Source organism: Pecten maximus, chromosome 4 (assembly GCF_902652985.1).
Source record: "Pecten maximus chromosome 4, xPecMax1.1, whole genome shotgun sequence".
NCBI lineage: Eukaryota > Metazoa > Mollusca > Bivalvia > Pectinida > Pectinidae > Pecten > Pecten maximus.
The window spans coordinates 36,409,680-36,423,652 of record NC_047018.1 but is presented as its reverse complement, the minus strand read 5'-3'; the positions used below and the strand labels follow the sequence as shown (position 1 = coordinate 36,423,652).

At 36.8% G+C, this 13,973-nt stretch overlaps 1 protein-coding gene across 3 annotated transcripts in view; it reads left to right on the top strand.

The window, feature by feature from the left end:
- LOC117325982 (laminin subunit alpha-2-like) overlaps positions 1-13,973 on the top strand; it is a 129,152-nt gene that overhangs the window by 70,417 nt on the left and 44,762 nt on the right. For all 3 annotated transcript variants that reach the window (XR_004532402.1, XM_033882532.1, XM_033882530.1), the window contains exons 3-19: positions 5,683-5,925; positions 6,461-6,520; positions 7,006-7,125; positions 7,241-7,330; positions 7,894-8,011; positions 8,294-8,412; positions 8,673-8,837; positions 9,393-9,548; positions 9,897-10,037; positions 10,758-10,961; positions 11,270-11,371; positions 11,662-11,885; positions 12,071-12,182; positions 12,360-12,473; positions 12,740-12,966; positions 13,083-13,291; positions 13,476-13,582. Coding sequence is in view for 2 of the 3 variants with exons in the window: in XM_033882532.1 (XP_033738423.1) it covers positions 5,683-5,925; positions 6,461-6,520; positions 7,006-7,125; positions 7,241-7,330; positions 7,894-8,011; positions 8,294-8,412; positions 8,673-8,837; positions 9,393-9,548; positions 9,897-10,037; positions 10,758-10,961; positions 11,270-11,371; positions 11,662-11,885; positions 12,071-12,182; positions 12,360-12,473; positions 12,740-12,966; positions 13,083-13,291; positions 13,476-13,582 (2,511 nt within the window). In the remaining variant the exon portion in view is untranslated. The remainder of the gene's footprint in view (positions 1-5,682; positions 5,926-6,460; positions 6,521-7,005; positions 7,126-7,240; positions 7,331-7,893; positions 8,012-8,293; positions 8,413-8,672; positions 8,838-9,392; positions 9,549-9,896; positions 10,038-10,757; positions 10,962-11,269; positions 11,372-11,661; positions 11,886-12,070; positions 12,183-12,359; positions 12,474-12,739; positions 12,967-13,082; positions 13,292-13,475; positions 13,583-13,973) is intronic.

Below are 13,973 nucleotides of genomic sequence, written 5' to 3'. Positions count from 1 at the left end.
CATATCTTATCACTCCAGAACTGCACATTGCACCGGGCATCTCTACTCATCATTTTTTTTTTTTAGTTTGTACATTTTTATATGGACTGTATGTTTTTTGTCATCTTGTTTGTCAGGAAAGTTTTTGGCCTGTATGCTCCTCAGGCTTATTTATAACATTTGATGCACATTGGAGCTGTATGATATAACTCATCCTGAACTTGGGACAGGTGTAGATTTTAATTCTTAATGAAGTCACATCTACAAGTCTGTCTGAAGTATTTGAATTTTAGCAAATCTCAAATTAGGTGTTGAGAAAATTCTAACATGTATTTGTTTCTGACTTAACAGGCAGTTTCAGTCTTTTGAAATGGTTTTGTCTGTTGATATGATTTCTGATGGAGCATTCAATGTCTTAATACATTTGAGGATATAGTGTAGTTATGTCTTAATATCTTTGATGATAGCGATGTCTTAATACGTTTGATGATATAGTGTAGCTATGTCTTAATACATTTGAGGATATATTAGCTAGCTAATGAGAAATAGTACAATTGTTAAGATCCATCATGGTAATTGGTGCTATTTAAATTAAAAGGTAAGGTACACAAAAACTATACTGGAAACTTCTTTATCACAGTTGACTTATGTTTTATTTAACAATTTATTAGGTTCTTCATGTGAACAGTTGGTACTTGACCTATTGATGTTCAGATTAATTTCCAATTCAAATTATCATTTTTTATTGTTTTTTTTCTTAGAGTTTCTGTTTGATGATAATAAATGTTTATTTTTCTTAATCCTTTGATCATTTCTCCATCTTTATACACACAGACTTCAGCAAACTGATATACTGTACTGAGACAATTTCTCAAACAGATTGCATTACATTTCCATATATGCAAATGGATGGTTTGTTTGAATCCAGTGCTGCCCTCTAGTGACCTTCTGTAACATGAGCCAGAGTGTTGGTGATAGATACACCCAGCCAGTTATCCTCTCTACCCCACACAGTGCTGCAAACAACACCATCGGGCCATAAACAGGGGAGGTAATGAGGTGTGGATGTCAATTTTAACTGCCCCCTATTTACACAAGCAGTGTCCAGGGTAGCTTGTACCCTAGGAGTGTTACCCTGACAATGATATCCCTGAACCTGGTGGTCAAGGTGATAATGGCTCAATCCAGGGGTCCTGTGGTCAGACTGTGGTCTACCTGCTGACTAGGGATAATGGACAAATGATTTATTGGAGAAGCTATATTAGTTTTGATACTTTACTGTGTCCAGCAGAGTCTCCTTAAGTATGTATTGGCCCAGGATTTGATATGGTCTTGAAATATAATGTAAAAGAACTTTTCCTGAATATTTCAATTTAAATTCAAATTCAAGTTCAAATTAGTCCAAAACCGTACAGTAACTTATAATTATGCATATAAATTAATTGATTATGAAGAAGTCCAGTTTTTTTTTGCGCATGTCCAGCAAGGCCTCCTCAAGTATGTTCTGGGATTTGATGATCTTGAAAATATAATGTAAAAGAAATATTTCCAAATCTGTTCATGTAAATTGTTCAAATTGGTCGAGACCGTACAGTAACTTATGCATATAAATATATTGATTATATAAATAAAGAAGTCCAGTTTGCTTGGTCATCAAACTAAGTGTAACTCAACCTCAAAGCTTGTTTCCATTGACGGAGGATTTTAGTGAGCCTAATGAACAGGCTACAGTAGTAGATTGATCTCACCACAAATAAACCTTAGATAGTGGCTGTAAGTGTGTAAATCATAAATGTAGCTGACATTAAGTGATAAAAGATTGTCTGTTATCAGTTAACAAATGATGTAACTGATAGAAAATAGACATCAGATTTTCCAATAGAAGTTTGAAACAGACTATAGTCTACTTTCCTTTCCCACCAGAGTACAGTACTCCCCCATCTATGTCAGTGTGTGCATAAGGTAAATGTTTAGAACCAGCTAGCTGACAGTAATGATAGCACATTTTACTTTGCATATAATTCAATGAATTTGATTAAAAAAGTGCTTAACATGAAAATCCCTGGATAACTTTGCTCTGTGTCAGGACAACAGAGGAGAAAGTCACCACCACAGGGGATACCATCTACAGGTATCATACACACTAGATAGTCGTCCAAAGGATCTCCCATCATTAAACTCCCAGCTCTGAGGTAGACACATTATTTTGTTGGAGTGTCCATACTTGTACTTATAGATATAAAGCTTACACTGAGTTGATACTGCGAGTACATACTTTACAGACTTGTAAGTTAATTATCCTGACGTCCCATTTTGTACTATTCTGTGGTGTTTGACTCCACCCTGACTAATGATGCTCAGCAGGATCAGATCTTCATTATCCTAGCTTGGCATCCCTCATAACAATTTTCATGTCCTTTTTACTATCTAAAACCATTCCAGGCAAATGGGTATAGTGAGGGCTGTGGGATTTTCAGCTCTTTTAAACTATGAAGTACACTAACTCAGTCAGCACTATGGCTCCATGTTAGTGACCGCCTGTTGTCTCTCGATCCTGATATCCCTCCAACTAACCACACCTGACTTCATGCACCAGCACTGACCCAGGATGCACTTAAGTAATTAGCAACTGATCCCAAATATATGTTATGCCCACTTATCTGCATTGGGACAACTCGATTAGCACTGTCCAATGACAGATTTAGCGCTGTATTAGCACTTTACTGGGTTAGCAAAGTCCAAGAATTTCCTGCTGGATTAGTGCTGTTTCCATCTTTACACAATCAGCTGCTGGCAGATTAAGACTTTCAATGGATATAGCCCAGCTACACCTGCCCTGTACATTGATAGGGGTGTGATATGCAACATAAAATATTCATATGTAATATAAGTTACCATGTACAGGTGTGTCATTACCATATACAGGTGTGTCATTACCTGATGTACAGGTGTGTCATTACCATGTACATGTGTCATTACCATGTACAGGTGTCATTACCATGTACAGGTGTGTCATTACCATGTACAGGTGTGTCATTACCATGTACAGGTGTCATTACCATGTACAGGTGTGTCATTACCATGTACAGGTGTGTCATTGCCATGTACAGGTGTGTCATTACCATGTACAGGTGTGTCATTACCATGTACAGGTGTGTCATTACCATGTACAGGTGTCATTACCATGTACAGGTGTCATTACCATGTACAGGTGTCATTACCATGTACAGGTGTGTCATTACCATGTACAGGTGTCATTACCATGTACAGGTGTGTCATTACCATGTACAGGTGTGTCATTACCATGTACAGGTGTGTCATTACCATGTACAGGTGTGTCATTACCATGTTTAGGTGTCATTACCATGTACAGGTGTCATTACCATGTACGAGTGTGTCACTGTTTTAATTGTTGATAAGGGACACAGTACAATACAATGATTTATATTGCTTCCTTGATTAACGCACCACTTAATGAGTCATACCTAACCAACTGTGGGTAGAGTTTTTTATTCATTTTTGCCAAAATGATTTTGATTTTCTGGATAAACATGTACAAATACATGAGTCATAGCAAAGTCATAAAAATAGAAGTTGTTATTCTGTCAGCATTTGGAGGGGCTTTATATTTGTTGTAACTTATCACCTACTGCGACAGACAAGTGTGGTCTTAATAGACAGGTGGTCTTTGTGTAGAAATAGGATAAAGGACCAGTTTTAGAAGGGGGGAGGGGGCGTACATCTACACCCTTTGTTACCTGGATCTGACATGGGCAAATGTTCCCTAATAACCAGATTATGCATGGATGGAGGACAAAAACATTAAAGTGAAACTAGAAAAGTTTAGTCACACATTAGAGGTTTCCATGGCGAAGAGTTTTTCTACCACAAATGTTTTAGTTTTTTGTGGTGTAAACTACACAGGTAATTATTTCAGGTGTGAACTGTCTTTGAAGTTTGATTGTATCATACCTATAATGTTACCTGTGGTGATTATGTTACAGACAGATCTTTGAATTTACACCAGTTTGACTAGGGACATGTATCTGGGGGACCTGAAGGTCCATCTAGATGTGGAATAATGCTTCTAGAAATCAATACATTGTACTGAATTTACATTTTAATTGGGTATTCTGTGATCTCTGATGAATGAAGGCACGACAGGTAGGTATTAACCAAGCATGTTTCTTCAAAATCCATGCTTCTGCTTTGTTCAAGTTTTAGCTATAACATGGCCATAGTCACCACTATAATGGCAAATCCAGATCATTTCTTTGTGTGCTTTACAACTGTGACTTTCAAACTGGGAGAATATTAAGATTTTAGACTGAAAATTTCAATGTCATTCATAGGCCTTTAAATACATACTGGATCAGCATCATTTTGATTCCTGCCTAATTCATTTGATAGCAGACCAAAAATTGGTCACGTACAATAAAATAAAGGATGAATCACTACAGTTTGAAATTAAAACCATCAAACTTGGACCTGTGTTTTTATAATTGTAACACCCAGGTTAATTGTCGACAGTGTGTACCATAGGACCTGCCAATACCTGTGTCCTCTGTACATAGTGTCACATACTGTATTTACACCTAAATCTCTGATACTCCGGTTTCCTCACAGACCCCCTACATTCTTCTATTGAGGCCAATAAAAAAAGATAAATACATGTATAAGTTTTATAACTTGTGTCAATATTGTTGTAAAATAGATAAGTTTTTATTTTAGAACATTTAAATAGACATGATAAATTTAAGTTGTATAACTTGTTTCAATATTGTCGTATGATAAATGAAGTTCTAGTTTAGAAAATTTGATAAACAAGTTGAATATATTCCTAGGTATTTTTTATAGCTTTGGAGTATGGCAACTGCATAACCTTATTTAACGTAAGTCTCCAACGTACTCCATATGTATACTGTTTTTATAGGGCGCCCTAAGTTTAGACCGCTTTAAAAAGAAATTTATTGAAACGTCATATATATGTGTGTCATTATTTGTTCTTGAGATTTTTATTGGGTTTTATTGCGGAAAGATACGATCTGCAGGGCTGTCTTTGTTTGTTTATATCTTAACTTTGATGCCTGTTGAAGCATTGAAGGCTGATGAGGTGTATATGGGGACAGCTCAGTGCATGTGCTCTGTTCATGTGCTATCAAAGGTAACATATCCTTTATAATGCCAGATAACCTGTCCTCCTGCACAGTTATGTCCACAGACAAATGGTCCTCGGTCCAGGTTTAAGGAGATGATTGATTTCCAAAGAGATTGCTGAAGTAACTAGGACAAGTGGATGATATATTGGCCGAATTTTTTTATCTTTACATTTATTATTCTTCTAAGATTGCTTATGTCACCGTAATAAATGTTGACTTTATGTACTGGTGTCAGTATTACAGATAGCTATAAAGTATACACAATGTGGGTCTGCTCCGTTGAATGTCAACAACCCACACAAGTGTGTAATGTATCAACTCAAGTTTTTATGTAAAGGGAGGTAACTCCTAGAAAAAAAAATCAAAATTATTTAAAGCTAATATTATCTTAAAAGTGCATATTTTGTTTAAACAATATTTTTATTAACATTCAAGTACACACATCACAATACAAATCATCTATACATATATGATTGGAAAACAAGCTAAAAGCTTATGCTAATTCCTTTTCTAAAATATTTGATGAATACATTCTGATTTGCAGGTTTACCATGTGGCTTATATAATAGTGAAGGCAGCTAACTCTCCTCGGCCTGGAAACTGGATCCTGGAGAAGTCCATAGACGGGATAAACTTCACACCCTGGCAGTACTTCGCTCGATCCAATAAGGAATGTTACAGGGCATATGGTATCCCCGCCACACGGGGACGTCCCAAATATGAGAGGGACAACCAGGTCATATGTACTTCGTTCTACTCCAAACTGGTCCCACTGGAAAATGGAGAGGTATGAAAAGATATTGGATTTTTTTTAATTAGACTACTTATTTCATGCTGTCATGAAACATATTTTAATCATTCTTTTTGGCATTGATGGTAATATGCAAGGGATTGTAATGTTGTAGGAAGCTAGAACACCCATAGAATTAATTGGTTGTACTGAAACTGATTGTAAATCAACAAATGTGTCTTTAGGAGAATTATTAAAAGCAGTCAGCAATACCAAACTGTTTCAGAATCTTTAAGGGATCAAAGTTATTTTAGTCAGTTTTGCAAGTGATTGAAAATTATTCACTTTAATTATTTATGAGAAATTCTCTATCAGAATTATCAGTACATTTCATAACATAGTGAACATTAAGAAATGAAAAAAATATGAAGATTTTGATTTTTCAGAAAATCAAAGAATCTATCACAGCAAAGGATATACATGCACTAGTATGTTTTTAAAATAAATGTGCATTTTTCTAGAAGATATGTCCCTATTTTGAACTAAGATAGAAATTATTGCTGATTTTCACTATTATGTTTGTTGTGGACAGGTGATCATTTCACTTGTAAATGGCAGACCAGGGGTGGAGAATCCGAGCCAAACACTGCTGGTAAGTAAAAATAAGGGGAGACAACCTCAGTCAAACGCTGCTGGTAAGTAAAAGTAAGGGGAGACAACCTTAGTCAAACGCTGCTGGTAAGTAAAAGTAAGGGGAAACAACCTCAGTCAAACACTGCTGGTAAGTAAAAGTAAGGGGAGACAACCTCAGTCAAACACTGCTGGTAAGTAAAAGTAAGGGGAAACAACCTCAGTCAAACACTGCTGGTAAGTAAAAGTAAGGGGAGACAACCTTAGTCAAACACTGCTGGTAAGTAAAAGTAAGGGGAGACAAGTCAAACACTGCTGTTGAAAAAACTAAATTATATCAAATATAAAATTTTGGTAAAGACAAAACCATTTAATAAGGAAAATCATTGTATAGTAAAGTTTCAGAGACTTGTCTCCTTCATCAGTCAAGATCATTACTTTAATTTATCTGTAATATTTTGAAAATATTATGTAACCATAATGATGATTATTTTATCATTATTACAGGATTTCCTGTCAGCTAGATATGTGCGGATACGCCTGCAGAAAATTCTTACCTTGAATGCTGATCTGATGACCTTCAGGTTTCGTGACCCTAAATACCTGGACCCCTCTGTGACAAGGCGGGTAAGTGTCAACTCGTTAATTTACATGAATTATGTTACAAAAAAGGTAATGTAAGTAAAATCTAAGTTTTGATCTATGTTTGAGACTACAATGTCATTTAACCTTTTTGTTGCAGTATTTCTATTCTATCAAAGACATTTCCATTAGTGGCCAATGTATATGTTATGGACATGCCTCAAGATGTCTCACCATCAGACGCACAGATGTGAGTATGGCTACACAAACTCTGCTACTCTGCCATGTGTTCAGTACAGTTACCCAGATTTGAGTCTTCACTCCAAAAAGCTGACTTTGGCATTTCTTACTGAATTGTGTTTGTACTACAGTAAAACCTGTGTAATCTGACCTATAAGTATTATAACATTCTGTAATACTCATAAACAGCTGTAATTCTATTTCTTGTAAATTAAGCCTTTTTTGTTGCAGTATAGAAGAATCTGATTAGTTACTGGTTTGTTAAAGCATGAAATTAAATGACTGCTTATTTATTAAACATAAAATTTGAATGGATTTTATTTATTTACTTTTGTTTTTGTTACAATATAAAATCTGATTGGATGTTTGTAAACATAAAGTTTGAAGGATCTTTTTGTTGCAAAATAAATTCTGATTGGTTGTTTGTTACAACATTAATTCTGGTTGGTTGTTTGTTACAACATAAAATCTGATTGGTTGTTTGTTACAACATAAATTCTGATTGGTTGTTTGTTACAACATAAAATCTGATTGGTTGTTTGTTACAACATGAAATCTGATTGGCTGTTACAGAGACTTAGGTGTGAGTGTAGACACAACACCTGTGGTAATAACTGTGAGAGATGCTGTCCCAGATTTAACCAGAAACCATGGAGGAGAGGAGTTAACGGAAACGCATTCGCCTGTGAAGGTATCAGACATTTGACCCTCTCTATAAAGAAAGGATACCATTTTTTTTTTTTTAGCATATTGATGTTGGTCGGAACATTCCCTGAAAATAAGGTTTATCTGTTAATATTTGGTTTTTACCAAGAGTTGTCTCCCATTAGCTGTCTCCTATAAGCTGTCACCTGAAGACTATCTCTCCCTCAGTGATGACATATATGTTGTTAACACGGTGTTGTGCTCTGTCTGGAGTACCCTGGAACAAGGAAATGGGGTGTATCAATACTAATAATGATTCCTATTTCAGCTTGTAACTGCCATCGTCATGCTGACGAGTGTGTGTATAATTCAACTGTGGCAGAACAGGGTCTTAGCATGAATATACGTGGGGAATTTGATGGTGGAGGAGTGTGTCTCAACTGTCAGGTGTGTAAAAATAATAAAAATTGGCAGATGTGTAAAGATAATGAAAATATTGTCGTAGGCCGTGAATTTGAGGCCTGGTCAGGGCACTAGTCATAAAAATTGTCTTCCTTCATCATTTGTGATACTTTGTTATATGTATATTTATATATAAGCGATTTTAAGCAAGAGAAAGAACCTGTTATACAGTTTTCCTAGCTATCTGCGTCAATATTGCCAGACTATTCTGTATTGTATTTGCCTGACTTTACCTCTGATAACAGGACTTTACAACGGGAGTAAACTGTGAGAGGTGTCAGGACGGGTACTACCGCCCAGCAGGTGTCCCACCTACAAGTCCCCGCCCATGTCGTCGCTGTAACTGTCGCGAATCCCGAGGCTCCACCAGTCGCTGTGTAGCAGATGACTCAAGAATCAACGAGGGCCTGGTAAGTCCTGCCCACAACAGGAACTACGTGGGTATATTATATAGGTATTACGGTTGGTAAAAGAAATATTGGTTATCCTGTTAATTGATCTTAAATCTGATTCTATTTGATACCCCCTGTAAAATTGTGGCAGGAGTATTATGGTATGTTTTATAATAAGATATTTCTGCTGTCTGTCTTGACTTTTTTTTCCAGAGTTAATTCCCTTTTTTTCAGTAGTATAGATAAACTAGTTCTGAAATCTCCTCAATTAGTTTTCGTTTAATCTGTTTGTAACTTATTTTCATGCTTTATAATCTTAACAGGTAGTTGTACTTTCTTGAAAAGTATTTACATGGGAAAATGGTTCTTGCTAAAGCGTGATACTTTTATGACTTGTCACAAGAATTTATGTCAGTTTAACAATGAAAGGGTGCGTATTGTTCTGTACAGCGACACAGTTATTTTGATTTGGTGAACAAATTTCATTATTGGACTTGTTGAAAATTATTTTGCATCGTTTTCATTATATAAAAAGATTCTATGTGTTAAACTTTTGTTTTCCCATGCCTTTAGATCCCAGGTCATTGTGTGTGTAAGCCTGGCTTTGGAGGTCGTAGCTGTGACAAGTGTGCACCTGGTTACCATGGTTACCCTAACTGTGAACCATGTCCCTGTAATATTGCAGGGACAGTGGACGCTACTCAGTGTGACGGATCCTGTGTCTGTAAGGTATGTGTATGATCACACCCTCAAGGTCGTCATCAATGTAAGGTCACACCCTCAAGGTCGTCATCAATGTTAGGTCACACCCTCAAGGTCGTCATCAATGTTAGGTCACGACCCCAAGGTTATCATCAATGTCATATCATCTTGCTATATATAGATTTGCCTTTTTTTCATTTAGTCACAATAACGCTGTGAAAACATAACTCAAATTGTAATAACTTACAAAGCCTCAAATATTTTACATATGAAATATAAACTCAAAATGGTGTTAGAGTTTTACTGTTTATGGAAATCATTATTTCATCCATTGATTATTATAGAATTTATTGGTCATTGTGGTGAATGTTTCAGAGTAAAGTGGAGGCTCGTAACTGTGATCGCTGTAAGCCTGGCTACTTTAACCTCCAGCAATCTAACCCTGATGGCTGTATGGAATGTTTCTGTTTTGGGGTCAGTTTCTCCTGTTCCTGTTCTGGCCTTGGTCTACAGGAGGTAAGTTTTAGAACATCCACAGCAAACTTCAATCTCTACAGCGAAACATTCACAGCAGAAAATACTCTGTAGAAGAAATTTGGTCTGCTTCTGTTTTTTAGAGTCAACAGAAAAAAGATCTATGCTATGAAAAATTGCTTTACCGTATTTATTCTCAAATGAGCTCCACTAGAGGAGGGGGCTTATATGTGAACCACTGTTAGCTTACTATTCTAAAATAGATTATGCAAAAATTCAGTATGGGACTTATTTGTGGACAGGGACTTATTTGTGGACAGGGACTTATTTGTGGACAGGGGCTTATTTGTGGACAGGGGTTTATTTGTGGACAGGGGCTTATTTGTGGACAGGGGTTTATTTGTGGACAGGGGCTTATTTGTGGACAGGGGCTTAGAGTGGTTAAGATGTGGGAACTCTTTCTCACTAGCCCTCCACCTCTGGGTTGCGAGTTCGAAACCTACATGGGGCGGTTGTCAGGTACTGACTATAGGCCAGTGGTTTTTCTCCGGGTACTCCGGCTTTCCTCCACCTCTAAAACCTGGTACGTCCTTAAATGACACTGGCTGTTAATAGGACATTAAACAAAATGAACCAATCTAAACCAAATTATGTGGTAGTTGTAAATCAGATCTCTACACTGTCTGTAACCTTGGGATGGAAGGTGTGTTACTTGTTGTATTTTGTTGCCTATAATGGTGTATTTTATTGCTTACCCTACAGATTTGTGACATGAGGGACGGAATGAAAGGTTGGACCATCACAACATTAGATCGGTCTAAGGGCTTTACTCTTTTCTCTAAAACGAACGATGAAGGATGGTTAGAGTATCGCTCCTACCCCTCCCGTAGTCAAAACTCTATTGAATCCAGGGACGGCTCGCTTATCTACTATTGGCAAGCTCCAGTTAGCTACCTTGGTAACAGGGTAAGTTTGATCAATTCTAAGATTTAAAGTTTGAAAATAATTAAGCCTTTTTTAACTCCCCTTTACTATCAAGACTCTTCTAATTTTTCTCATTGTTAATTTTGTTACTAAAGTAAAAATATGAGTTTGATTTGGAAAGCAGATTTTTTTTTATTATTTCTTTGAATATGTGTTATAAAAATTTAAATGTAAATATAATTAAACAAATGTAAATATAAGTAAGAATAATTGAATAAATGTAAATATAAGTATATATTAAATAAATATAAGTATATATGATTAAGGAATTAAATGTTATTTGTTTGTAGCTGAGCTCATATGGAGGAATGTTATCTTATACTACAATGTACACACTGGATCACATGGCACGGGAATCACACCATCTATATGATATAGACGTCATCATTCAGGTACTGTGTGCCAAGCATTAACCACACAAAGATAGGTTTAATACTGGTGAGCTGTTTCAGTGTAAAAATTACCTATGTATGATACAGTATTTCGTAAGACTGTAACTTCACTGTGGCCTAGCTGTTTTGGAGGCCATCTATTTGACCTTGAATCTGAATTGGTTTTTACGTGCTTATATTGATCAATTGTTTCAAGGGAGAGGTTTTGGATGTTTTAAATTAAATTGATGGAATTGCTTTCAGGGAGAGGTTTAGGACATTTTGAATTAAATTGATGGTATTGCTTTCAGAGTGGTAACATCACGATCAGTCCGGGGCGGAACTACCTGCGTGAAAACAATGAGAAGATGGTGCGTCTCCCTCTGGTGGAGAAGGACTGGTATTTATTTACAGACACAGGGTTGTACTCGACATCTATGATCCCGATCACAAGACGTCAGTTCATGGAGATCCTACATCAAGTAGATCGTATCCTGATCAGGGCCACCTACCACACTGCCCAGGACACTGTCTTGTGAGTCCCTATCACCCTCTATTTGTATGTGGTTAACAGGATCTTGTATAGAATTTTGAAGTATAACTTTGATAATGACATGATAGACTGTTACCATGGATACAGTTTACCTTTATCGTTTTCTTCATTTCGACCAATACTTACCCGTAAAAACTCATTATAATGTTATATACTTGACATTTCAGTCTAAAGAACGTGATTTTAGAGAGTGTGAGTGACACATCACAGAGCCCGTTGTCCCTCCCCAGTGTAGAGATGTGTAATTGCCCCCCTGGCTATGCGGGACTCTCCTGTGAGGTAAGGGTCAAACTCATTCTTCCTTTACTCTACATCAAACACATTATCATGTTCACTTACACTTTTTTCAGCTCTTTATAATATCACACAGCATCATGGACCAAGATTATTCATTAGATATTTGAAAGATTTTTTCACTGCTTTCTGAGTCCAATCTTCTACATTGACTTGTTACAGAGGTGTGCCCCCGGGTACAGAAGATTGAACGGCCAGCTGTATGGAGGAATCTGTGAGGGGTGTAACTGTAACGGCCATGCTGATACATGTGACCTGGTTACTGGCAGGTGCTCGGTGTGTATGACTTTAAACTTTTGTATATATTTTACTTAGATACCCATTGAGAGGTTTAAAATTCAGACTAACAGTTGAGATATATTAAAGTAGTTTATGCATTTAGTTCTTAAAAGATGAAGTTAAACTATTAATATTTTTGTTTCAATCATATGTATTTTCAGCTAGTTGTTTTGATACAAGTCTGTAAAGCTTTCATATTTACTGCATAAAAGGGTATTCAAATTAATACCAAATCATGGATAGTGAATGATGTTTCATTTTAGGAATGTCAGCATTTCACAACTGGCAACAACTGTAACCAATGTTTACCTGGTTACTATGGCGACCCACGGCAGGGTACAGAGACAGACTGTAAACCCTGTGCATGTCCCCTCCCAGATAGATCCAACAACTTCGCCACTTCCTGTCGCCTGGAACCTATCCCCGGTAACTACAACAACTATGTCTGTGAAGGCTGTCGGACGGGACACACAGGGCCTCACTGTGAAAGGTCAGTTGAAGTCAATAAAAACCTGCTCAGAAGTTTGTGATGAGATGTGAATTGCTATGTTTTCTTTTGATGATGTTAATTTATTATCAATTTGCATGTAATTTGCTATCACACAGGTGCGCTCCAGGTTTCTATGGCGACCCCACACAGCCGGGTGGCTACTGTCAGCCTTGTAGTTGTAATGGTAATATAGATACATCCAACTATGGTAGTTGTGACCCCAACACAGGGGCATGTCTTCGTTGTCGTGACAACACAGAAGGGGAGAGGTGTGAACGGTGTCGACCTGGATACTTCGGGACAGCAAGGAATGGTGACTGTCAAGGTAAATATTATCACAAGGTCCCGAAGAACATGCTTCCTTACCAGTTCTGTATTTCACAACACCAGAAAGTTTAAGATTCTATTTCTCTTCTATATATAACTGCCTTCCGTTATAGATGTTACACCTTTATTGTCACCACAAGAGTTTTACAATCTGGTCAGAGGTTCTATTTCTATGTTGACAGCGTGTAACTGTGACCAGGGTGGATCGCTGACCACAGAGTGTGACCAAAGGACTGGTCAGTGTGAGTGTCGGTCTAAGTTTGGAGGACGTCGCTGTGACCAATGTCAGGTAAGACACAGAGGGTTTTTTCATCGGTTTTCCACCTAAAATGTTCTTATGATTGTGTATAGGTTATGGAGACACGGTATATAAATGGTTGGTATATTGCACACTAACATCATGGGTGCAGTACACTTCACATAACATCTGAATATCAATATGTCACATTTATAAATTGCTTAACAATGTAAAGGGAGACTAACAAGTAACTTTTCAACCTCACGCATGGAACTTGTTATCATTGTTTTTGTTGTCATGGAAACTAACATGCATGGAAAATCACCGTTTGCCTTGAATTGCTGTTGTAGATGTGAAAATCTTTTTTTGAGATGCTTGCTGTCCTTAATTATTGTAAATCTGATTTTAAAGAATCATATTTTTACATTTGTATTTATCAACA